At 55.4% G+C, this 24,991-nt stretch overlaps 1 protein-coding gene across 1 annotated transcript in view; it reads left to right on the top strand.

Moving 5' to 3' along the window:
* The window catches only part of JADE2 (jade family PHD finger 2), a 73,097-nt gene that overhangs the window by 31,684 nt on the left and 16,422 nt on the right, over positions 1-24,991 (top strand). The window contains exons 5-8 of the mRNA XM_054389470.1: positions 6,658-6,827; positions 16,738-16,949; positions 21,455-21,622; positions 22,040-22,156. Coding sequence (XP_054245445.1) covers positions 6,658-6,827; positions 16,738-16,949; positions 21,455-21,622; positions 22,040-22,156 — 667 coding nt within the window. The remainder of the gene's footprint in view (positions 1-6,657; positions 6,828-16,737; positions 16,950-21,454; positions 21,623-22,039; positions 22,157-24,991) is intronic.

Consider the following 24,991-nt stretch of genomic DNA (forward strand, 5'->3'; position numbering starts at 1 on the left):
AACATGCTCCAGTGCCCCTGGCTGTCCTGCTAGCAGTTCCAATTGCTTCAATGGAAATGAGCAGGACACTCCTGACCTTCTGCCTGGGGCTGGAGCAGGTGGACATGTGACAGGAGTCCCTGAAAGGCCACCAGGTAGGTCAGTAGGTGCTGGTCATGGCTGCTGCCACTGCTGCTGTTCTGGCTGCCTGCAGGGAGCAGATGCTGCCTGAGCATCCTCTGCAGCTGCCCTGGGGTTGGGGGTCAAGAGAACATAAGATGATCTCCCCAGGTCAGGAGAGATAAGGAACTACTGGGGAGAGTCCCACAGAGGTCACAAAGATATTGAGGGGCCTGCAGCATCTCTGTGAGGCTGAGAGCCCTGGGATTGTTTAACCTGGAGAAGAGCAGCCCCAGAGGGGATCTGAAGAATGCTCAGCAGGAGATAAAGGCTGGGGGACAAGAGGCTGGGGCCAGACTCTGCTCAGTGGTGCCCAGGGACAGGACAAGGGGCAAAGGGCACAAACTGGAACCCAGGAGGTTCCACCTGAGCAGGAAGAGAAAATTCTTCGGTGTGAAGGTGCTGAGCCCTGGAGCAGGCTGCCCAGAGAGGTTGTGGAGTCTCCTTCTCTGGAGAGCATCCAAACCTTCCCTGGCCATTGGGCTCCTGGGCAAGCTGCTGTGGGTGCCCTGCTGGAGCAGGAGTTGGACTGGGTGATCTCCAGAGGTCCCTTCCAACCCCCACTGTGCTGGGGTCCTGGGGTTCTGTGTTTTACTGGGTTTTGGAGGCAGAAGAGCAGCTCAGGCTGTGCCTCCTCCCAGCAGCAGATCACAGCTCCCTCCTGTTGCCTTCAGTGCTGCTGCTGAGGCTAAATGGTTCAGCAGGGAAAGGGGAGCAGGAACAGCAAGGAGCTCCTGTACAGCATCCCAGTAACATCTCCTGCTCTCAGCCCAGGCACTGGCTGTGTCTGGTCCCCAGCAAAGCAGCTGTGTGTGGTTGTTGTTGCAGGCAGCCCACCAGCAAATGCTGCCTGGCCAGCGCTGCCTGCAGCTGGTCTGTCCTTGCAGCTGTGTCTCCTTCTGCACAGGAGCTGTGCAGGTGACCCCTGTGAAGTGGTGGCTGTCCTCTCCTCCACCTTGGGAAGCTGCTCTGCCACTTCCCACCTGAGCTATTCTTTACCAGGTCCCTTCTCTCATCCACATCAAAATGGTTTTCTGGGCACTGATTCTTGTTGAGACTTAAATAATTCATTTGTTGAGCTAAGTCTTGGTGAGATGTAGGCTAGAATATCAAGGTGAGGGAGGCAAGGACATCAGCACCCTGCTCCTTTTCTAGGCTGCTGAGCATGGGGCTCTTTAAATGGTGATAAACAGCTCGGAAAGGAGTTGGCAGAGATGTCTGCATTTAACAAGATGGCTGTGTAGTGCCTCCTGTTCACTTGTTTTGTTCTTTTTATCACATCAAAGAAGAGTGAATCACTTTCTCCTTAGAGGATTACATTGTTCCAGAGGGCTGGAAGGACCCACTCTGGTTACAGGCTGTTACAGGGGATTTGGGGTGGAGAAGGGCAAACAGCGTTTTTCTCCTTGCACCTGTTAACTGCAGTGTGGAGCTGCAGCTGCATCTCTGTACAACTTGCAGAAGCTGCCTGTATCCACTGGAGCTGCCAGCAGCATGGGAGGGGCCTCCCTACCTTGTCCTTCGTGTTCTGTACAGGAAAGGACATTGTCCCAGGGGAATTTCCAAGCCCAGAAAGGCCCTGGAATGTCCCAGAGCCAAAGGCTGTTTCCCATCTGAGGTGTGTGCGTGGTGCTGTGGGCAGGGAGGCTGTGCTGGGGCTGAGTGCTGCAGAGCTGGGCTGCTGGGCATGGTTGCATAGTGATCATAACAAGGGCTTGGACTGGGTAATCCCTAGAGCTCCTGCCAGCCCCTAACATTCTGTGATTCCTGATATTCACTGGAGAACTCTTTTGGGTATCCATGATTCAGCTGGGAAAACAGCAGCTAAAGAGATGGTGGTGTGCAGCTGAGCCTCACTGGCTGGGCCAGAGGGTGCCAGGAGCCCTGACACATCCCCAGGTTCCTGCTGCACCCTGGGGTCCTTGATGACACATTTCACTGTCCCTGGTGCTTTCTGGGGTCCCTGATGCATATCCCATGCAGGAGGGATGGGATCTACAGAGAGTCTGAGTATGCAGGGATGGGTGTGCCAGGAGGGGTGTGCAGGGGAGGGGTGTGCAGGGGAGGGGTGTGCAGGGAGGGGTGTGCAGGAGGGCTGTGCAGGAGGGCTGTGCAGGGATGGGTGTGCAGGAGGGCTGTGCAGGAGGGCTGTGCAGGGCCGAAGTGCAGCCTGCAGCCAGGCAGCACTGCACATGACGTCACCTGGAGCCACACTCACTGGCTGCTGGTGCCCGGAGGCAGGACACTGCTGCAGGCAGAGTTAACTCCTTCCTGAGCATCTCGAGTAACAGAATGCAACCTTCAAGGGGCTGGCCATTGGCTGCTGATGGCTGCAGTCAGGGGGTCCTCTTGGGCATGGGTGCTGATGTTCCAAGAGCTGAATGAATCCTTCTGGGGCCACATCCAGCTTCTTTCCTCTTCCAAAACAGCAGCAAGAAGTCAGACAGCCTCAGAGCTGAACCAAGTGCTTCTGCCTGCACAAGTTTCTGGGGCAGGCAGTTTCCAGCAGGATTGGGTTATGCCAGAGGACAGTGCCAGCCCAACCATCACCCACATCAGCAGTGCTGGCTGCACACAGCTGCTGGCAGGAGCACAGGTGTGCCTGGAAAGGGTTGGGGTTACCTTACCCACATCCACCTTAATTTGTTGGAAATGTGCTTGTTGCAGCCTCTGGCGTGAGGAGCACCTGGGAGTGGCACAAAGTGGGGTGGCAGACTGGGCCACCAGACCAGACAGGCACCATAGCTTCCCCTTCCCAGACCCATCTCTGACCCCTGGGCTGAGCCCTGCACCTGCAGCCACTTCTGTTATGTACTTAGGAATCGTTGTGGTTTTGCAGAGGCTGTTGCCAGATCTGGAGGGGTCTTGGCTCCAGCAGCCAATAAGGAAATGCTGCAGATTCTTTTCTGCAGAGCAGTCCCAGCAGTGCCAGCTGCATATGGGGCTTTAATTCTTTGGAGGCTCTTGTTTGGTTTAAAATGAAAGTGTTTGGTGCCAGTCCAGACAGTGTCACTGCTCTCCTCTCTGGGACCAGCCATCTCCAGCCTTTTCTTTGCTCCATCACACAGGAGGATGTGTTGGCAGGCACTGGGTACCAGTGGTCCTTCCCTTGGAATTCAGGAGCTCTAGTTTCAGGTCTCCTGCCAGGGTCCTGACAGCAGGGTGCTCACAGGGTCTGCTCTCTTGAGCACTGGTCAGCAGGGTGCTCCAGATGTTACCTGAAGCATCTTCAGTTGATGAGGGCAGTGAAGTACACTAGCACCTGTTAGCACCAAGGCCTGGATCCTAAAGATGCTCTTGGGCTCATCCAGCCACTCCAGCCAGCCTGCAAGCAGGTCTGAACATCAGGCCAGTTAATTTAAACCCTAACCCAGTTAATGTTTTCTTGGCATTCCCTTTCTTCCTTGAACTCAGCTTAGGGAGGCCAAGTTTTGGTGCATGGCTTCACCGGCTGCAGGGGAGCCATGGCAGTGGAGTGAGTGGGCAGGGCGTGGTTGGGGAGTGGTTCTGGGGACACTGAAGGCCACAGAAACTTCTTTGTGGGTTGCAGCTCTGCTGTGACCATCCACCACCATCCTTGAGTGGTGGGCCTTGAGCAGCCTGGGCTTCTCAGCTTCCAACCTAACCCATTCTGTGATCCTTTGCCCTCAGGCCACCAGTCTCTAACATCTTAAATCCTATTCTGCTGTCAAGGAGCAATGGTGGCTGTAAAACTTGCCAGCTGAAGGTCCTGAGATTGGGCACCATAGCTGAGGGGCCTGCTAGGCACTGTTTTAACAACCAGAAAATGCAAACCGTGCCTTTAAGTAGTGCCCTTACAGTCCTTGTGAGCCACAGAGGTCCCCTGTGAGCAAAGCTGGCTGCAAGAACAGCAGCAGTGCTGCCGGAGGTTGTTGGCAGAGTTCTCTTCCCATTGCCTGCCCTAAGCTGATTTATTTATGGATGCTGGACAAGACTAATTTAGACTGGAGCTTAGGTAAGGAGGCCTGGCTACAGCAGGCATTTTCAGAAGAGAGGTGCTGCCCAGGGTGGATTGTTGGTGTCTGAGATGGAGGGGAGGCATGCAGGGAGATGCCTGCTGCCCTCAGCCACAGCGGTGCTCAGCCTGCAGAGATGATTCACCGTGGGAATTTGCTGACTGTGTTGCATTGCCACATCCTCTTCAGGGAGTGATGTGATTCTCAAGAGTGTTGGGGTCTACTTACTCCTTTTCCTCAAGTGCCCTTGAGACCCACTTTCAGACTAATGGCCTCAGGCTTGTGCTTTTCAGGCTGATCCAAATTTCCAACCCTTTGTTTAAATGAGCCCTTGACTGACGGAGATTTTTGGGTTTTTTCAATGCTCTGTTTCTGCCTGGATGGGTGAATGAAGGAGTGAATGCTCCTGCAGCGCTGCAGCTTCTGTGCAATGAATGCTCCTGCAGCCCTGCAGCTTCTGTGTAGTGAATGCTCTTGCAGCTTCTGTGCATTGTGAATGCTCCTGCAGCCCTGCAGCTTCTGTGTAGTGAATGCTCTTGCAGCTTCTGTGCATTGTGAATGCTCCTGCAGCCCTGCAGCTTCTGTGTAGTGAATGCTTCTGCAACCCAACAGTTTCTGTACCTGCTGCAGAACTTGGTGCAGGCTTTGCCTGTGTGAGGCTTTGAGATGGTGGCACAGGGAGAGCCACGGTGTCCTGGTGGTGGCACATCATCAGCAAACACCAGTGCCAGGGTAGACCTGGGCTCCTGGGAAGAAGTTCAGTCACTCCTGGGTAAAGGTGCTGAAAGATCTGGAGAGCAAGGCTTATGAGGAGCACCTGAGGGAACTGAGGTTGTTTAGCCTGGAGAAGGGCAGGCTGAGGGGAGACCTCATTACTTTCTACAGCTCCCTGAGAGGAGGCTGTTGTGAGGTGCGGGTCAGCCTCTTCTCTCAAGTAACCAGTGACAGCACAAGAGGAAGTGGCCTCAAGTTGCACCAGGGAGAGTTTAGGTTGGATGTTAGGAAAACTTTCTTTACTGCAAGAGTGGTCAGGCATTGGAACAGGCTGCCCAGGGAAGTGGTGGCATCACCATCCCTGGAGGGGTTCACCTGGCATTTTGGGGTGTGGTTTTTGTGGGCACGTTGTTGGGTTGGCAGTTGGACTTGATGATCTGAAAGGTGTTTTCCAACCATGAGGATTCTGTGGTTCAGTGCATGTTGGACCAGTGCCTACTGTGCTTGGGGGTTTGGAGCTCCTTTGATGAGAGTCCTGAAGCCTGAGCAGAGCATGCCTGGCTTCAATGCATTAAATACAGCCGTGGCTGAACCCCAAGCCCTGGCCTAGATGACAGAGGCTTGTTTCACCACCTGGGGACTGAGAGCTCTCTGTTCATGGGATTATTTTCAGATCCTGAAATGAAATTTGAGCATGTCCTCAGGACACTGGGACACATCTTTATTTTCAATTTACTGGTGGGGAAAGTAAGACAAAAGAGGCCAAAGGGAGCCCTTTTCTGATGTTTCCCTCTTCGAGCAATCACATTATTGCTTCTCCTACTGGTGGCTATGGGAGTGACTGCCAAGGGCAGCAATTAAACTGCATGTCTGGGTCTGGAGAAACTCCAGGTTCATTTTCCTGCCCTGCCACAGATTTCCTTCCTGACCTTGGGCAAGGCAAGTAAGGTCCCATTCCCTAGGGCAGCTCTGCACAGATTTCTTCTCTCAGTACTTGCAGACCTTGGAGCATCTGCTGCCCAGGGCTCAGCTGGTGGCACCATGGGCATGGTGGCTTTGCCCCAGACACTTCCCAGAGCAGGAGGCCCTCTGTGCTCTGGCATTAGCTTACGTGTCAGGGCAGAAGGCAGACAAAAGCCTTGTGGGGGCCAGTGGGCTGTCCAGCTAGTGCTGGTGCAGGGCTGAAGCCTTGCTGCTTGGAAGGAAGTGAGGAGCTGTGGTGGGTTGCTGCTTGCTGGTGTGTCCTCTGTTGGCATTCCTGCAGGGAGATGGCATTTCAGGGAAGGGACATGAGCTGTGGCACTCCTGCAGCGAGCTGCAGCACCTGGCCTCACAGAGCTGTCAGCTGATATCATGGGCTGCCATCAGCTGGCACCATGGGCAGCTGCCAGCTCACCCCCTGCTCTCTGTGGCAGAGTTGCTGGCAGCCTCCAGTTGCTTGCTGCCCATGCAGGGACTCTCCAGCTGAGAAAAGCACAAACTCTGGGTCTGAGGTCCCAGGCAGGGGAGCTGACAACCAGACTATGCCCAGTGTGTTCTGACACCCAGCTTGTTGTGACACGTCCCAGTTCAAGCCAGCAGATGCAGCGCCCAGACCAGCAGACTGTGGGAGAGTGCCTGTGCCTGAAGTGTGGTCCCCAAGGATGTCCAAGGCACAGGGACAGACAGAGTGCACAAAGCCCTTGGGTTTTGCAGGGCTTGTTTCATTCCCAGGGCCCTCCTTGTGTGTGACATGGCTGCACCCTCCCTGGCAAAGCCCAGGCTGGGAGCTGTAGCTCTTCCTGAACCTCTTCTGCTTTCCTTGCAGGATCATACCCCAGCTGGAGGGCTGCCCTGCTCAACTGTCACCAGCCAGCCTGCCTGGCTCTGAGCTTTCGGAGGCGACCAGGACTCACCTGCAGGGCATGAGCCGCTATGACCTGGATGAGCTGGATGCCTGCTGGTTGGAGCTGGTCAATATGGAGCTGAAGGAGATGGGTGAGTAGTGCTGGTGGTCCTTGCCTGGGCATCCCAGAGTGGACAGTCAGGATTTTTAAGTAATTATGTGGGAGAAAAGGCCTTGAAGATGAAATCTTCATGGAGACTCTCCCAGAGAGATGGTGTGGACTGCTGTAGTACAGGAGCTTGGCTGTATCTCACAAAGGGCTTTAGGGACATGGTGCAAGGAGAGCCATGGGGCAAGCCAGGTGCTGGTAACAGTGCAGGTGCATAGGAACAGAGCAGGAGAACTGCTTCTTCACCTGCAGGAGAACTGACAGATGCAGATCATTCCTGACAGTGCTCTGGCTGCATGGCCATAGTCACCTTCACACCAATCCCTGCAGCCCCTGCACTGCAGGAGGAGAGGTTGGTCAGGATGGGTTTGTGGAGCCTGACTCTTCCTTTTCCTTTCACTGGCTGTATCTGAAAGCTTTTCTCCAACGTACATAGAGTCACAGAATGAGTTGGGTTGGAAGGGACCTTAAAGACCATACAGTTCTACCCCCCTGCCATGGTCATGGACACCTCCCACCAGCCCAGGCTGCTCAAAGCCTCATCCAGCCTGGCCTTGAACACCTCCAGGGAGGAGGCATCCACAGCCTCTCTGGGCAGCCTGTTCCTGTGTCTCATCACCCTCACAGTAAAGAACTTCTTCCTGATGTCCTAATTTCTCCAGTCACAGTCAGTGGGCAGATGGATTCAGAAGGAAGAGGACTTCCTGGTCAGAATTGTCAGCAGTACTGGTCCTGGCCTGTCTCTTATCCCAGCACAGGCCCTGCCCCTTCCAAACAGCCCTCTGTGCATTCCAGCTGAGTGCAGGTACCTGAGCTGTGGCCACTGGCACTGGTACTTAGCAGGGTCTGCTGGGCAGATCTGGCACAGACACCTGGCGGTGGAGTCCTGCCAGCCTGGGGGGGGATTTTCCAGTCCTTGTTAGGTGAGGGTTGCTGTGGGGTAGCTGCTGCTACACAGGTGAGGATAATAGCACAATAAAGCATTCACCTTGTGAGGGCAGTGAGGGCTGAGGAGTGCCTGCAGCAAGAATGCTTCCTCCTTGCAAAGGTTTCTCAGGAGTGGGACAAAGTGTGCTGGCAGGGGCTTGAGCAGGAGGGCTGCTGGCTAAGGGCTGCAGTGAGGTTCAGTGAGCTGTGGCTCAGCAGGCTCATGTGGGGCATGAAGGAGCTCAGAAGTTGGCCACCATGCTGCCTGATCCTGGTGGCAGAACATCTCTTTTCTTCTGATGCACTCCTCATTTACACCAAAGTTTTGTTGCCATGATCTCCAGGACGTTGAAAAGGTTGTAGAGGGCTGGGGGTCTGGCACGTAGGGAATGGGATGAGTGCTGGAGCCCTTGCCTGTGGGACCATGGGCACATCACCCATGGCAGCCATGTCTGGTGCTGGACTGCAGGGGCTGCAGGGCACCAGGGCTGCTTGGGCAGTGGGCTTGCATGGGAAGGATGCATTTTGTGCCTGGGGAAGTGATGGGTCTAGGGGCTTACAAAGCTATTGCAGTAAATCCATCACTACTCACCTCCTGGGCTGTGCTGGAGGGGAGGCTCTGCTTCCTCTGCTTCTCATATGGAAGAAGCCAGGAGCAGTAGGGGTGAAATTTGGGTGCCCTTCAGCACCTAGTGCAGAGAGTTGCTGCTTGCCTGGGCTGCAGGCAGCCCATAAATAGCTTTCTCCCGGAAGCCCTTGACATTAATGACACACTGAGAGTTCCAGAGCAGCTCTGATAATCTCTGAGATAATTAACATGACTTCACTGGAGGACTGCAGCCTCTCTTTCTGCTCAGAGGAGTCAGCAGTTATCTCCCAGCCTCAAGAGATAGGCAGAAGTTGAAAGTCCTCTGAGCTCTTGTCCCTGGGCAGTGCAGGGCACAATGTCTCATTCCCCAAATACTTAAGGCCAGGGAAGGAGGCTGGCTCTGGAGGAGAGCTGGAAAACACCTATGAGATCATCCTGCTGGCTTCCTGTCACACACAGCTCCTGCCTTTTCCAGTCCTTTTTAGGTCACCTCAGGGGTGGAATTTTATCACCCGGATCAGATCAACCTCCAGATAGCTCCAGCTCCCTGTGCTCTGCCTGCTCCTCTCCCAGTTAGGTGGCAGTGCTTGGGACAGCAAAAGTTTTACACATAAAGCAGCTTTAAATAGCTGTAAAGCCCCACAGCGAGAGGCCTCAGTAGCTGTGGCAGTAGGGCTGTGCTGTTTGAAGAGATGGAATCAGTGTTTGAGCAGGCCTGAGAGTTTTATTGGCCACTGCTGTGATGTGAGATAGTGCCAGAAAAGTGTGTCTGGAGGAGACTGACTGCAAGGCTGAGCCAGGCTGTGTCCCTGCTGCTGCAGGCAGCACACACCTTTGCCTTTGCCTTTGCCTTTGCTTTGCCTTTGCCTTTGCCTTTGCAGAGCAGCATTCTTTCCCTGCTGACATTTGGTGCCGTGTTTTGTGATGTCTGATAAATCTAAAGCTCTGCTAAGAGTCAGGCTGGAGAGACTTCAAAGCCCAAAGCTGAAAGATGCTTTTGTGGTGATGGACACCTCATGAACAGACCCCAGATCCTCCAGAGACTGCTGAAGCCGCTGCCAGAACAGTGTTGCTGAGGGCAGAGCTGAGGGATCCAAGCCTTCCCTGAGCTCAATCCATATGGAGCCTGCTGCTCCCATGTCCTTTTGGGAGCCCTTTTTCCCCTGGCATTGGCACACCTGTCCCCATGCAGCTGCACCCACACACCCACAGGTGCCAGCACCATGGCCAAGCTCCATCTTTAGCAGCTCTGGGCACAGTTCCCTGCTGTGCTGCTGTGGCAGAGGCACAGCTCCGTGCCCTGCTGCTGCAGCTGCCCAGAAGGAGAGGTAGGATAGGGACCACTGCCCCCCAAAGCCAGGGAGCCAGTGGCTGCCAACCTCCCCAGGGATCCTCTCCAGCCACAACTGGCTGGGGGATGTACAGAGTCTGTCCTTATAGTGGGATCACAGAATCCCAGCATGCTGGGGTTAGAAAGAACCCTTGGAGCTCACCCAGTCCAGCCCCTGCTCCAGCAGGGCACCCACACCAGCTTGCCCACGATTACAGGCAAGGGCAGGGTTGGAAGCTCTCCAGAGAAGGAGACTCCACAGCCTCTCTGGGCAGCCTGCTCCAGGGTTTGACAAGCCTTTTGGGGGAGAAATTGTTCTTAATGTCCAAACTAAACCTCTCCTGCCACAACTCGAGGACATTTCCTCTTCTCCTGTCACTTGCTCCTTGGGAGAAGAGACCAAACCTCACCTGGCTCCAGCCTCCTTGCAGGGAGTTGTAGAGAGCAATGAGGTCTCCCTCAGGCTCCTCTTCTCCACACTGAACAGCCCCAGTTCCCTCAGCCTCTCTTCATGAGAATTGTTCCCTAGACTCTTCCCCAGCTCTTTTGCCCCTCTCTGGCCCTGATCCAGCCCCTCACTGTCCATGTAGTGAGGCGCCCAAGAAGAAGAATAATTCAGGGTTAAATAGTGCAGGTTAATTTCCTGTGAAAATGACCTTCAGCTTTTAGCTTCTCTTTAAGCAAGGGAATCCAGAGGTATTTCAGGTGGCAGTTCCTTAAGTTGCTGGCAGAGCTGAGAACACCCTGCGCCTGTGGAAGGCAGACTGCAGCTTTCTTAGGTCCTTGTAGGAGCTGATTTCGCAGGGAAGTGCTTTTCATGAGCAGATGAGCAGGGCTGGAACTCAGCAGGAGAAGCTCTATGCATTTTACCTCCCTGTTCTTCAGCCCAGTCAGTTTGATGTCATTCTGCTCTGTCCATCAGTTCCTCCCAGTAGCTGTGATTTCCAGCAACCATCAAAGTTCTGCTACTGGATGGAGCAAGGAGACTTCCATCAGGAGTTCTGCAGGACAGCTCCACAGTGCTGAGCACTGCTGGAGACAGACAGCTCCTTAGAAAGTGGCTTCTGAAACACTTTGTCATCATCTTGAATGTGAGCAATAATTGCTGTTGCTGGGTGGCAGAAAGGTGCTGTAAACCTTTGAAGGCTTTTTGCAGACTGGTGGTGGTGCCAGAAGATGTGGAGGTTGCACTGGGGTGCTCAGGCTGCAGCCTGTGTGGCTGCTGGGTTTCCTGGTCATGCCTCACCTGGAGGCTCTGCTTGTGAACAGCATTGGTGAAGGGTTAAGGTGCAGTTCCTGCATCTCCCAGGCCTTGTGTGCCTGCAGGTGAGGGGTTGGAGGTGGCTGGATGAGTCCCAGGTGGTCTGATGTGGTGTTTGGGTGGTTGTCCATCACCTCCATGACCTTCACAAAGGATGCTTGAGACAGGACTCAGGATAGGCAGAGGAACACCTGGCCTGGAGCAGGGGTACCTAGAGTGCCCATGAGTGCCTTGAACATCTGGCTGCTCAGCTCCCAGACTTACTTAGAGGCAAATCATAGACTAACATAATGGTTTGGGTTGGAAGGGACCTTGAAGATCATCCAGTTTCCTGCCATGGGTGGGCACACCTTCCATTAGGCTCCATCTGACCTGTCCTTGAACCTTGAGGTATCCACAGTCCTGCTGGGCAAAGCAAATCCTTCTGCCTAGCAGTGACTAGACTCCAGCCTAGCACCCAGCCCCTGCTTCTTATCTTGGGGTTGCTTTAGTCTCATGGAACCCCAGGACCTGCTCCAACCTTTCTAGGTGATGGTGTAGATGAAATGAGCTGGCCCAGCAGCCTGTCAAGCTGAGTCTTAAAGCTGTCCAAGGGAGGAGACTCCACTGCTTCCCTTGGGAGATGATTCCAGTGTCCAGCTGTGCTCATGGGGAAACATTTCCTTTTGGACTCCAGTGGGATTGTCCCCAGCAGTACCTTGTCCCTATCAGTCCTTGTCTGTTCCATGGACTCCTTGTACAAAGGGAGCCTCTGTCCTCCTGGCCCTAAAGGAGAATCCTCAGCCCAGCTTTGCAAGGGTGGAAGCCCAAGCAGCAGGTTCAAAGTGACTCCCCCAGAGCTGGAGGGACCAAGAGCTGTCATGAGGTCTCAGGAGCCCATGGTCCCTGGCAGGTATGAACCCCCCAACCCCATCAGGGAGCTGCTGTCCTTTCACTCTCAGTTTCAAAGACACCAGGAGGCTGCATCACCTCAAACATGCTTCCCTTCTTAGCTCAAAAGCCCTCTTGCTTTGCCTGTTGATTGGGATTTGTACTGCAAAGCAGGCTCCGAGGCTTAGAGCTGAGCTGCTGGCACAGCCTGCAGCACTGAGGAATTTGTGCAGGAGCTGTTCCATCTCCAGGTGTCCTCCACAGGGCCAAGGGATTCATTGTTTCAGTCAACTGACTTCAGCAGAGCACCGTTTAGTCACAAAGAGCTCTGTCTGGTGAAAGGTGGCTCCCCAGCTGTTTCCTCCCCAAGCAGTGAGTCAGCTCTAGCACAGCATGCTCTCAAGGAGCAGCTGAGATGTGGTTCAGCAGAGGAAGATTGCTCCTTGGTGGCCACATCAGTGAGGGTGCTCCAGAAATGATCTCTAGGGAAAGCAGCACTGGGTAAAGGAAAAGTGCCTGGTGGTGCTCCCAGACCCACTGCTGAGGCTCTGGGGCCAGCCCAGCAATCCCAGCTCCTGGTGGATAAAACACTGACATGTGTCTCAGATGCTGTGCAGGCAGATGCTGAGAGGTCTAGGGGAGCTGAGGGGCATGGGGTCAGGAGCCTCCAGGGACTGCAGGGGTGCTGGGTGACTGTGGAGCTGCAGGGATTGTGGCAGACCCCAAGGGCAGAGACAGAAGAAAGAGTCTGAGCTGGGAGCAAATTTCAGATGAAAGTCCCAAGTCCTGCACGTTCTGCCTTCTGGAAGCAGAGCTGGAGACCTCCTGTAGCACATCATCTTCTGGCACTGCTCCTGGCTCGAGCAAAGTCTCCCCTCTTCTCTCAGGCACACCTTGTGGCTGGGTACCTGCTGACCACCAGCATCCTGCTCTGGGCTGAGGGAGGACAGACTTTCTGCAGCTGGGATGCCAAGGGAGGATAGTTTCTGACCAGCTGGGATGCAGTGGTATGAATCTTTTCTCCCAAACCAGCAGAGAAACTTCTTTGTTGTGAGGGGGCTGAGCCCTGGAGCAGGCTGCCCAGAGAGGCTGTGAAGTCTCCTTCTCTGCAGATCTTCCAAACCCCCCTGGCCATTGTGATCCTCAGCAAGCTGCTGTGGGTGCCCTGCTTTAACAGGGGTTTGGACTGGGTGATCTCTAGAGGTCCCTTCCAACCCCACCACGCTGGGGTTCTTTGGTACAGTGCCCTTCTCTGTAGAGACTCCAAGAAGGCCTCCTTCTCCCCTCTCCCCCCTCCTCCCCAGTCCTTTTGTACAGGACCTTGGCACACCTTAACCTTAACCTTCCTCTTGGTCAGAGGTAGAGTCTGTGGTTCTGATGATCATCTCAGATGATGATCATCTCAGATCATCTCAGCCTTACTTCCTGGACATCACTTGGTTTATTCACTGTAGCCAGGATCAGTGTCTGGGTCTTTGCTTTCCCTGTCCTGGGGACAGTAGGGATGTCCCTTGTGCATGGCCACAGGGCATGTTCTGGTGGCGTGGTTGCTGTTCAGCTGGCCACAGTCAGCACAGCTCCTGTGCTGCCAGCCAGAAATGTGGCAGTGTTGTGAATGGAGCTGAGCAGCAGAAACTACAGATGATGCAGAAGCAGATGAGTGGAGCACAAATGGAGAGCAGAAGCTGGTACCCCAGGCCCCATGGTTTAGGTTTCATAAGTGATGGATGCCCAGCCAGGGCCATCCTCAGTCCCTGAGCTCCAGGGGGCTTGCCAGAGGGGGGAGCTCCTGGTGTCAGTGCAGCTGAACAGGATCTGTGCCATCTGACAGCCACTTGACACAGGGACTGGGAAGGAAACCTGCCTGAGCTGCTGCTCCTGCTCCAGAGCTCTGTGGGATCAGGGGCAGCTTCTCCCCAGGTTTCAGCTGGTGCTGCCAGGGCATGGCTGTGGATGGAAAGTGCAGGAGGAGGCATGGGAGCAGGTGGCGTGGGAATGGTGATGTCAGTGTGAGCCTCACCCCATGGGCAGGTTGGGGTCATGATTCCTGTGGGAACCTCCCTCCCTTTCCTTCCTCTTGCTGCCTGCTGCCTGCAGGCTGCCAGCTGCCTGCCTGCACTCCTCCCTGAGCACAGCCTGTGGGGAAAAGCAGCAGGAACTATTTGGTGACCATTTTGATGTCCAGAGAGGGCAGAGCCTGAAGTGTTGGGATAAAGAGAGTAGCTCCAGGCTGACACTTCAGTGCCCAGGATCAGTCACAGCTCTGGAGCTGAAACCCTGACCAGTGAGTTCCTGCTGGGCTTGTTTAATGCTTGCATGGAGCCATGGCCTGTGGCTCTGCACAGGGCAGGTGCAGCTTTGCAGCTGATCCAGCCCAACCCCCCCCCCCCACTCAGCACGGACATCCACGACTAGGGCAGGCTGCTCAGAGCCCCAGACAACCTGACCTGCAATAGTGCCAGGAATGGGACATCTCCCACCTCTCTGGGCAGCCTGGGCCAGGCTCTCCCCACTCTGCGAGTGAAAGATTTCTTCCATCTCTCCAGTCTGAATCTCCCTCTTTCAGTCCAACCATCCCCCCTTGTCCTGTCATAACAGGCCCTGCTAAAAGCTCTGTCCCCAGCTTTTTATTGTCCCACTTTAAGCACCAAAAAGCTACCAGAAGGTCTCCCTGGAGCCTTCTCCAGACTGCCCAAGCCCAACTCTCTCAGCCTGGCCTCACAGCAGAGGGCTTCCAGCCCTGCCAGCATTGCTGTAGCCTCCTCTGGCCCTCCTCCAACAGGTCCCTGTCTGTGCTGAGGACTCCAGAGCTGTCCCAGCACTGCAGGGGGAGTCTCAGCAGAGCACAGCAGAGGGGCAGAATCCCCTCCCTGCCCCTGCTGCCCACACTGCTGGGAACCAGTCCAGGACAGGCTGGGGCTGAGCTGGCAGCGCTTGGTGCCAGCTCAGGGCCAGCACTGCACCTCCAGCACCCCAAGTCCTTCTCCACAGGGCTGCTCTCCAGCCCTTCAGCCCCAGCCTGGGCAGGCTGTGACAGCTCTCAGAGCTCCTGCACCCCTTGCTGGGGCTGTTCCCTGGCAGGACAGGTGCTGGCAGGCTCCTGGGCGTGTGGCAGCACAGCAGCGGGCGCTGGAAGGACTGTGCTAGGGAGCAGTGTTGTCTGTCTCAGATGGCATCTCCGACTCGACACAGACGTACAAAATGCCAGGCTGGATGTTTGCAGAGACTTGTGGAGCCAAGGGAGCCGTGCCAGTGTGCATGGCTGGGGGAGAGCCGAGGAAGGCAGACAATGGTGCCTGTGCTCGCCAAGCCCCTGCGGCTGCGCTCCCCCTTGGCAGAGCTTCTCAGCCAGTCCCTGGCCGTTGTCTCAAGAGGAATGGCTGAGGGACTTGGGGCTTTGTAGCTGGGAGAGGAGACTGGGGGGGATCCTATCAATGCTGGCAAATACTGAAGGGGTGGCTGTCTGGAGGGTGGGGCCAGGCTGTGTTCAGTGCTGCCCAGTGACAGGACAAGGAGCAATGGGCACCACCCTGAACATCAGAAGGTCTTTACTCTGAGGGTGGTGGAGCATTGGAACAGGCTGCCCAGAGAGGTGGTGAAGTCTCCATCTCTGGAGTCATCCAAACCCACCTGGATGCCATCCTGTGCACCTTGCTGTGAGGTTTGGACTCAGTGATCTCCAGAGGGCCCTTCCAGACCCTGTCCTTCTGTGTGACTAGGGGAGGGTGCAGCCCCTGCTTGACCCAGGGCAGGGACATCACCCTGTGGCCTGACAAATGCCCAGGATGGCAGATTTCTCGCTGAACATTTCATTCATGAATAGTTCAGACTGGTACTGCCTCTAGCCTTTTTTCCTCCTGTGCTTGTAAATGAGATCTTTTCTCCTATTTCCTTGCAACAAGGAGGGTGGACAGCAGCATGGGTCAGGCTGCTCTGCTGGCTGGTGCTTTCTGCAGTATCCTTGCCATCATCATGGATAATATATGCAAAAAGTGCAAGGGTCAAAAGTCTTGTATTGCATCCTCCTGGTATCTCCATGCCCATCTCTGTGCCTTCCTTGGTGATGGACTAGGGACAGGGTACAGTGAGGACTGAACTCTTCCCTCACTCCTGCTGCTGCCAGATCTTTTCCCTTTTTTGACTTACCTGGAGTGAGCTCAGGTTGTATTTGTGGCACCAGGATCTTGGAGTGTGGGTGAGAGGCAGCGCTTCTGAGAACAGCATTCAGCCTTGCACTGTGCCAGTGCTGCAAAGCTCCTGGCAGCAGCATCCCCTTGTGATGATGGCTGGGTACCCTGCTGCTGGAAATTAATGCCCTGAAAGAGCCTTTCCTGGTTATTGGCCTTGTTTTCCTGGTTGTGACCCTGGAGAAACCTCTGGTAAAGCACCATTGCCACTTCTTTCTGCTAGAGGGGGAATAAAAGACAGCACAGCAGAGTTCAGCTCGTCAGAGTCTGAGCTTTTGGTTCCTCTAGAGCCAACCAGGAGGAAAACCCTGACTTGGTCTTAATTTCAGCGTTTGGCTTCAATTGTGCAGTTCCCTTTAACTGGCCTTTAACTGTACCAATTGCAGCCTTGCCCCTGTGTGGCCAGGGCTGGTGGGAGCCCTGGCTGAGCACAAGCACTTCTGGAGCACTGGTCTCCTCCAGACTGTCAGAGCTCATTGCCCACCCTGCTGCAGCTGAATGGGTGCCCTCCCTGGCAGGCAGCAGTGATGCTGTATCACACAACCTGCAGCCCCAGCCACAGGCAGCCCTGCCCTGTCTGGCTGCCCCTTTGCCCCCAGAGCTGCCATCTGAAAGGCTCAGCCAGGGCAGAGCTCCCCAAGGTTGGCCAAGAACTCCCCAAGGGCAGCTGAGAGCTCCCGGGGGCAGCCGCAGCCTCAGCAGCCTCCTCCGCTGCCTTCTGCCCCGCAGAGAAGCCTGAGCTGGACGAGGTGACCCTGGAGCGCGTGCTGGAGGAGCTGGAGACTGTGTGCCAGGAGAACATGGCCCTGGCCATCGAGACGGAGGAGGGGCTGGGCATCGAGTACGACGAGGACGTGGTGTGCGACGTGTGCCGCTCGCCCGAGGGTGAGGATGGCAACGAGATGGTCTTCTGTGACAAGTGCAACGTCTGCGTGCACCAGGTGAGCCCCGGGCACCTCGCCCCTCCCTGCCTGCTCTCCAGCCCTGCGAAGCTGTGGGGGCTCCTCCGTGCATCTCCCGTGGGGTGAAGACGGCAGGTGGGGTCTGGCACAGCTGGCAAGCAGCAGACTTGCTTGGCAGCAACAGAACAGGGTCACAGAACCATGTTGGGGTGAAAGGACCTTCAAAGCTCATCCAGTCCAACCCCCTGAACTCAGCAGGGACATCCCCAACTAGAGGGGGTTGCTCAGAGCCCCAAACCTGACCTCAACTGGTGCCAGGGATGGTGCATCTGCCACTTCTCTGGGGAGCCTGGGCCAGGGTCTCTCCACTCCCAGGGTAAAAGATTTCTTCCTTGTATCCACTCTGCATCTCCCTCTTGTAGTGTAAACCATCTGCCCATGTCCTGTCAGCCCTGCTGAAGGTACTGGTGCCCCTCTTTAAGTGCTGAAAGGCCACAGGAAGGTGTCTCTGCACAGTCCAAGCTAGAAAACCACTTCCTGTGAGCTTGCCTTGCTCCATCCTTTTATTCTCTGGTTTCTGTGGTGTTTTATTTTGTACCTCCACTTCCATTCCTGTCCTTACTCTGCTTTCTCTGCCCCTTTTTTCTTTATTAAATTGCAGTGGGCACCTAGGGATGACCTGCACCATGTGTGGGACTGGCTGATGGGCTGGGAGGGATGCAGGTCTGCACTCACCTCACACTCACTGGTGCTGCTTGGACCTCTAGTGTCTTCCACAGCATTATAGTGGGGGTAGGAGGACCTTCCATAGCTCTGTCTTACCTCCCAGGGTTTCTGTCCCAGCTTCCCTGTTGAGCAGGGTAGGATTTCATTTCCCCTTGCTGCCTGGAGTAAGCAATTCTGTTTCAGGGCTGATAGAAATGCTCCAAGCCCTTGCTGGGGGGGGCTGTGGGTTCCTGCACTTGGGGAAACCTTGACATGGAGCAAGCAGCCATCTGAGGCTCCCCTGGGGCCAGCATGGGTGCAGGGAGGCTTTGCTGGTCGTGCTGAGAGGGGAAGCAGTGTGTGGTGCTGGGACAGTGATGGCAGCTCCTGGGCTTCTCCCTCTGTGTGAAGGGTTTGGTTTTTCCCTCTGAAGAGAGCCATTTGCTCATCTCTGGGCAGCTTCTCCTGGAGGTGGGAAGGCACTGGAGATATCTATAGCTGGCGGTGGGTGTGGGAATGGTTTCCATCAGTGACTCAGACTCCATGGAATACCAGCACCATTCAGGGCTGGCACTGGGGCGGGTTGTGTGTGTTCAGTTATCTTTTTTAACAATCCCAATTGGCAGCCTCAGGCTGAGAGCTGCCAGATGCCAGGGCCAGGAGCCTGGGGGAAGGCAGACAGCATGCCCAGGGCTGCCAGGGGGCTGTACTGACCCCCACTCTTCTCACCACAGGCTGCAGCTCTGCTTTCAGTGCTGGGAGCAGAGTGGTGCTGCAGAAGAATCACAGAATGCCAGGTTGAAAGGGCCTCCAAGGATCTTCTGGTCCAAGAAGGGGATGTGGTAGGCTGGATTTCTAGGCTGTTGAAAGCAGAGGGAGATTTTCCCTTGTTTTCAGGGAGCAGAGTCCAGCCCTGAGCCCGATGCCAGCCCTTAAGCTGCCTGTGATTTATCTCTGTCCTGATTCATGCCCTAAGCCCCCAAGCCCAGAGCCACAGCCCACAGTGTTCCCTGGCATCATTTCTTATCTAACCTGCCCTGTGCCCCACAACCCAAGCCTGCTGGGGACCTGTCCTGCAGGCAGCTGGGTGCCAGTGCCACAGCCTTCATGTATGTGAGCAGTGATTCAGGGCAGCTGTGGTCCTGTGGGACGTGGCTGGAGCTGTGCCTCATCCCCCTGCACCCCAGCAGGATGGGGCAGAGGCAGGGCTGTGCTCAGACACATGGTGCTAGGTTGTGGTGCTGGAAGGGATGGTTGTGATCATCTCATCTGCATCACACAAGCCGTGAGACTTGCTGGTAATGAATTGCTGTGAAGCGTGGTTCTTGGAAAGCACAGGTAGCGCTCCTTTCAGAGCTCAGAGAGAGGAGGAATCTTTCCCCCTGCTGCTGAACCCTTGTGGTTCAGGCTCTCTGCTTCTGTTTAGTAGGGGAATGATCCAGCCCCAGCACCCAGCCCCTGGTCTTGTCCTGCTGGAATTCCCATCCACTGGTGTGGGACATAGCCCTACTACAAGGACCACTCCCCCTACTACAAGGACCACCCCAAGTCTCTCTGTGGCTCAGCATCCTCCCTCTTTGGTGTCCCCTTCCTGGTGGCATCACAGCAGGGACAGGCACAGCAATAGAACAGCTGCTCTGCTGCTGCTCACAACTGTTCCTGGACCACTTCTGCCTGCTGCTGGGCTGGGACACTGTGTCCAAACCACCCCACTTCCAGAGCTGCTCCTTGGCTGGCACAGAGGCTCTGTGCTGTTTGCTCCCAGAAGCAGAGCTATGCCTTCAGCTACGCTGAAACCTCCCAGGCTAAAGAACCAGAGGCAGGGCTCTGCTGGAGGTGTGATACTGGCCATAATTTCTGTTTTCCCTGGAGTTCTGGGGTCTGTCTGCCTGTTTATTCTCCTGGTGGTACATGCCAGGCTGATTTCTGTCTGGTGCTAGACCTCATGCTTTGTAGAACTGTTCCAGGAATGATTTCCCTCTCAGGCTGGAGGTGCTGTGAGACACAGGAGTTCAGTCTCTGACCTGTGCAGTCTCACAGCAGCATTGCCTCCCTTAACTCCTCATGAGCCCAGCAGTCTGTTCACAAAGAGGCTTTACCTCTTGGCACTCACTGTCAGACTCAACCTGTGTTTTGGGGCCACCTAAAGCCATGTGATGAAGTCTGCTCCTAGCAAGAGAAGGCTGAGGCTGCACCTTTCCCATGCTCACACATCTCCACAGGTATTCTCTGCCCCTGCCCCCTTCCAGCACTGTCACTCTCGGTGGCAGTGACCTGCAGCAGCAGGATGAAAAGTTGTTCTTTGGGGGTAAGCTTCAAGGAGGGCAGCTGACAGAATGCCTGGGCTCAGTTTACAGCCCCAGCACTGGGGGGTCTTGTTGGCACTACTCACTTGCTTTCTGAGGGGTCAGAGCAGCCAGCTCTGGAACTGATGACATCCCTTGAAAGCAGTGAAAGCAGTGCCACAGCCCCACCTGAGTGCCCAAGGCACTGGTCTGCCACTCTGGAATCCCTTTAAGTGCAGGCTATCAGGAACTGCCACTTAGAAACTGTCTGGGTTTAGCAGGAGCTGCTTAACACAGCCCTGAGCTGTGACTGCCCAGGAAAGCCTTTTCTCATCAGCACTGTGTGATGAGGCTCCATCAGCTGCCTCTGCCCTGAGAGCAGAAATATTTATGAAGCACTTTGGCTTCCCTGTGTCCTCTGCTCTCACAGCAGCTCGGGGAGCTCCCACTGCCTTCAGTCCTCACTCTCTGGGCTGTAGACTTCTCCCTGCCTCCTTTACATTTATCATCCCCTATGATTCCTTTGTTTTGCTTCTCGCTCCGGGAAGGACACTGAGGGGCTGGGGTGTGTCCAAACAAGCAGTGAAGCTGGGGAAGGGTCTGGAGAACAGGGCTGGTGAGGAGCAGCTGAGGGACCTGGGGTTTCTGAGCCTGGAGAAGAGGAGACTGAGGGGAGACATCATTGCTGTCTACAGCACCCTGCAAGGAGGTTGCATTGAGGTGGGGGTTGGACTCTTATCACAAGGAGCAAGTGGTAGGATGAGAGGAAATGGCCTGAAGTTGCAGTAGAGGCAGTTCGGGTTGAGCATCAGGAGCAATTTCTTCCCCAAAAGGGTTGTCCAGGCCTGGCCCAGGCTGCCCAGGACGGGGTGGAATCCTCACCCTTGGAGGGGTTTCAGAGCCATGGAGATGTGGTTCTGAGGGCCATGGTTCAGTGGTGCCCTGGCAGTGCTGGGGTAAGGGTTGAATTCAGTGGTCTGAAAGGTCTCTTCCAGAACAGCTCTGTGATTCTATGGCTCTGTGACCATTGGTTTCCTCTTTTTACCTTTCTGTAGTGATTTTCCCTTCCCCTCTGGGCTGTGTTGGCTGTGTAACCAGCCTGACCATCTTGCTCAGCCCTGGGTTGTGGTTTTCCAGCCTTCAGCCACCTCAGAGGCATTCTCCACAGGGCATTTCTTACTTCTCCAAGTCATCATGGGTCTGGTGGCTGTTCAGGGAACAGGCAGGAGATGAGCAGGCAGATGTCCCACCACAGACAGCCCATGGTGGGAGCTCTGGTGGAGCAGCCTGCTTGCCCATCCCCCAATACCAAGGCCTTCATGCTCACTGTTCCAGCAGGAGTGTCCATGTGAGGAGAGGGAAGGGAACAAGGAGGGAAGAGCTTGACCTTGCTGTCTGTGGCCGTGGGGCTGCTCTGTGTCTGCTCTGCATCAGGGTGCCCAGGTGTGGAGGCAGTAAGCCAGTGGTGGTGAAAGAGGTGGGAGTGAAGGAGGAGGTCTGGGAGGATGCTCTTCCTGGGCTGCTGGCACTAACCCATCTTCTCCACCTCTGCAGGCCTGCTATGGCATCCTGAAGGTGCCCATCGGGAGCTGGCTGTGCCGGACCTGTGCCCTGGGCGTGCAGCCCAAGTGTCTGCTGTGCCCCAAGAGGGGGGGAGCGCTGAAGCCCACCCGCAGCGGGACCAAGTGGGTCCATGTTAGCTGTGCCTTATGGATACCTGAGGTGAGATGTTTGCCAGCCTGCTCCAGACAGACAGAGGGGCATGGACCTGCTTTCCAGGTCTGAGCCCAGGATGTTCGTTCATGTCCTGAGTGGCAAGCCCAGAGCCAGGGTCAGGGCTGTGTGCTTGGTGGGCAGCCAAGGGACACCCAGTGAAGGGAGGGTGCAGTTGGGGGGCATTCACAGGAGCTCTGGGTAGGGTAAAGCTAATTCCATGTGCCCAGCCAAGGTACACAGCCACGTCCAGGTGAGGAATTCATTCAATATTAACTCAGAATTGCTTCTGGTTTGGGTGGGGGTTTCCCCAGTTACAAGTGACCCTTAAAAATCCATGCTTCACTCAGACTGCCACCAACATCCCCTGTAGGACACGTGGGGTGGTGGCCAGCATTCACAACTTGTTTTCTATTCCATGCCCAGGTTAGCATTGGATGTCCTGAGAAAATGGAACCTATTACAAAGATTTCCCATATCCCAGCGAGCAGATGGGCTTTGTCCTGCAGCCTCTGCAAGGAATGCACTGGGACCTGCATCCAGGTATGCAACTGGGCACCAAAGAGGCTCAGACCCCTGGGGCTGTGCCTGTAACAACCACTGGAGATGCTTGAGATGGTAGTGACTGTGGTCTGGCCATGGTGTGTTCCTGCTCTGAGCCAACTGGGGAAAGGGAGCAAGAGCAGCCCTCAGACAGCAGCAGATGTTGTCTGCAGCCACTGCATGTCCTGAGTGCTAGGAATCTCCATTAGCTTCCATTGCATGGCCCAGTGATGCTGCTGGAGTGACACTAATTACCAGCACTGCAAATGACCTTGGTTTGGAATCAGGAACCTGCAGCAGTCTGGATGCAGCTGCCAGAAAAGTGAGATGTGCAGGAGAGCCATGGCCAAGCACCTCACAAATCAGTGGGGCCTGGCTGGGAAGCCTTTCCCTGGGGGGGGATATCAGGAAACCCTGGGGCTAGGCAGTCCTCAGTAGCCTGTTGGCTTGGCAAACAGAGTATTTGGCATGTGTGCCGGTGCCACATCCACTCCACACCACAGCAAAGCACTACAGGCACTGGTTGCCTGCTCTGCCCACAGCAGCAGTGTGCTAAAGAGGGGGGAGACCTTCCCAGCCCAGACCAAAAGCAGGATGCTCTGGGGTGTCCTATGGCAAAAGTGGGACAGAGCTTCCTGGATCATGAGCTGTCTTCCTGAGGAGCAAAGAACTGAGCCACAGAATGGGTTGGGTCAGAAAGGACCTTAAAGGTGATCCTGTTCCAACCCCTCTGTCTTGGCCTCCTTCATGGCCTCAAGAAGCTCCCCCACAAAATGCAGTGCCTGGGGAGCCTTACTGCATGCACTCATTCCCCCTGCTTCCCTCTGCCCAGCCAGTGTGATGTTCTGGTGGTGCTTGGGCATGGACTCCAGCACCAGCTGCTGTTGCTTTCAGTGGCACACCAGGTGTGCAAGCAGCCCTGGCACGCAGGGAGGGATGAAAAATGGGAAGAAAGTTTAGAATGGGTACCATCCTCAACTGATGAGCTCCTGTACAGCACCAGGAGCTGCTCCTGTCAGGGTGGCTGGAACAGCAGTGACCATTTGGGGCCCAGAAGAGCTGGCTGGGTGCAGAAAGATGGTAGGAACAGGGGGTCTGCAGGTTCTGCTGTGTTTGTGCCACCACCTTGAGTTCAGTGCTTCAAAGGGAGCTGTTGCAAAGCAGTCATCTTCCCTTGGAGTGAGATCTCAGCATGCTGCTTTAAATCTCCATCTCTGACTCACTTCTCCTTGGTGGCTCTGGCTGTTCCCCCTGCCAGATGGAGACTCTGTGCCATGGCAGCAGCTGCTTTCAAAGAACGGAAGGGCAGGCAGGGAGGCAAACAGGCTTGGCAGCATCTCTGAGCCTTCATCCTCTTGCTGCCAGCACAGCATGGGAGCTGTGAGATCCCAGGGACTCGCTGGATGTGCACTAAATGTCACCAGAGATGGAACAGGAGCTTTATACTCTTGTGTGCCAGCAGCTCACGGTGCAGAAGGCTTCATGTGATTGACAGTGGAGCATTTGCTGAGGTGACCACAGCACAGCTGGGATGGTTTTGCTTCAAGGAGAAGGGGGAGAAGGGGAAGAAAAGCAGGCAGTGCCTTGGTCTAAGGATTTCTGGGGTAAAGCCACCAGGCCAGCCACAGACAAATAACCACTGGGTACTCAACTAGTGGTGCAGAGCTCTCCTTGCAAAGCTTTGTGTTTCTGGAGCACACCTCTGGTGAGTGCCTGTTTGTAGGGGTGTCCCATGAGCACCCCTGTCAGCATCTCAGGGTTGTGACCCAGCTCTGCCAGGAGCAGCCTGTGTGCTGCTGAAGCCCTGAGCCTGTAGCCTTGGCAGCTCCAGGTAGGGCAGCTCTGGGGAGGGAGGAGGGGGTCTTGGTCACAGGAGTGGGGGTTTCCAAGTGGCTGGTTGGAACTGGGCTTGGCCAGAACAGGAGGAGGAATCTAGAAGGAAAGCTGGAGGGGCAGAAGACTCATCCCAGAAGGGCACAGGGAGGCTCAGAGGCTGCCCTGCAACATAAACACCCACCTGGACCACACCTGCAGAGACAAATGTGAGCTGTTTTCCACAGGCACTGCTGTGTCTTGAGATGTTTTTCCCCATCCAAACTTGACCAGCAAAAAGGAAACAAGCCCTGGGAGGCCTGAGGAAGGGCTCCCCACTGCCTTCATGCCTTTGACCTTGCTGCTGCCCTTCCTTTCTGCTGCAGAGCTGTGAGCCCAGGCATGCAGCCCATTCCCATGGCTCCATGGTGGCTCCTGTGGTCAGACATCAGGAGATGACAAGGGGAGCTCAGGATCCAGCGGCAGCTTTCTTGCTGCATTGCTGAGATGGAAAAGGGAGTGCCAGGATCTGGGCTGCCTTGGAGCCAAGTCCTGGCTGTGCTTGCTTTGGACCCAGCTCCTGCCTCACCAGCTCCCTTCTTGCCTCTCACGGTGACTGGAGGGGCTGACCAGGACCTTTCAGAGCAGCACAGGAAGGCAGATCTCTGTCAGCTGCTGGCAGCTTCTGCAGAGGGTGTGATCCTCTGCTGTCACCATCTCCAGCTTGCTTTTTGGGGGTGTTGTTTGGAGGACAAGCCCTCAACATGTCCTCCACCACTCATTCATTGTCACTCCACTGCCCACTGCTGCCTGCTCCCCTTGAGCTGTTTGTGCCTCTGGCCCACATCCCCTGGGATCACTGCAGTGGTGGTTCCCAAAGCTGCTGTCCAGTTGTGCCTGAGAAGGTGCAGCATGAGACCAGAGGCAGAGCAGCCTGTCTGCAGCCCATCCCCAAGGGTGTCTGTGATGCTGAAGTCACTGAGCTCAGCTGGGAAGCACCACCAGGATCCAGGCCATCTGTGG

The sequence above is a fragment of the Indicator indicator genome, chromosome 18 (genome assembly GCF_027791375.1).
Source record: "Indicator indicator isolate 239-I01 chromosome 18, UM_Iind_1.1, whole genome shotgun sequence".
NCBI classification, from domain to species: domain Eukaryota; kingdom Metazoa; phylum Chordata; class Aves; order Piciformes; family Indicatoridae; genus Indicator; species Indicator indicator.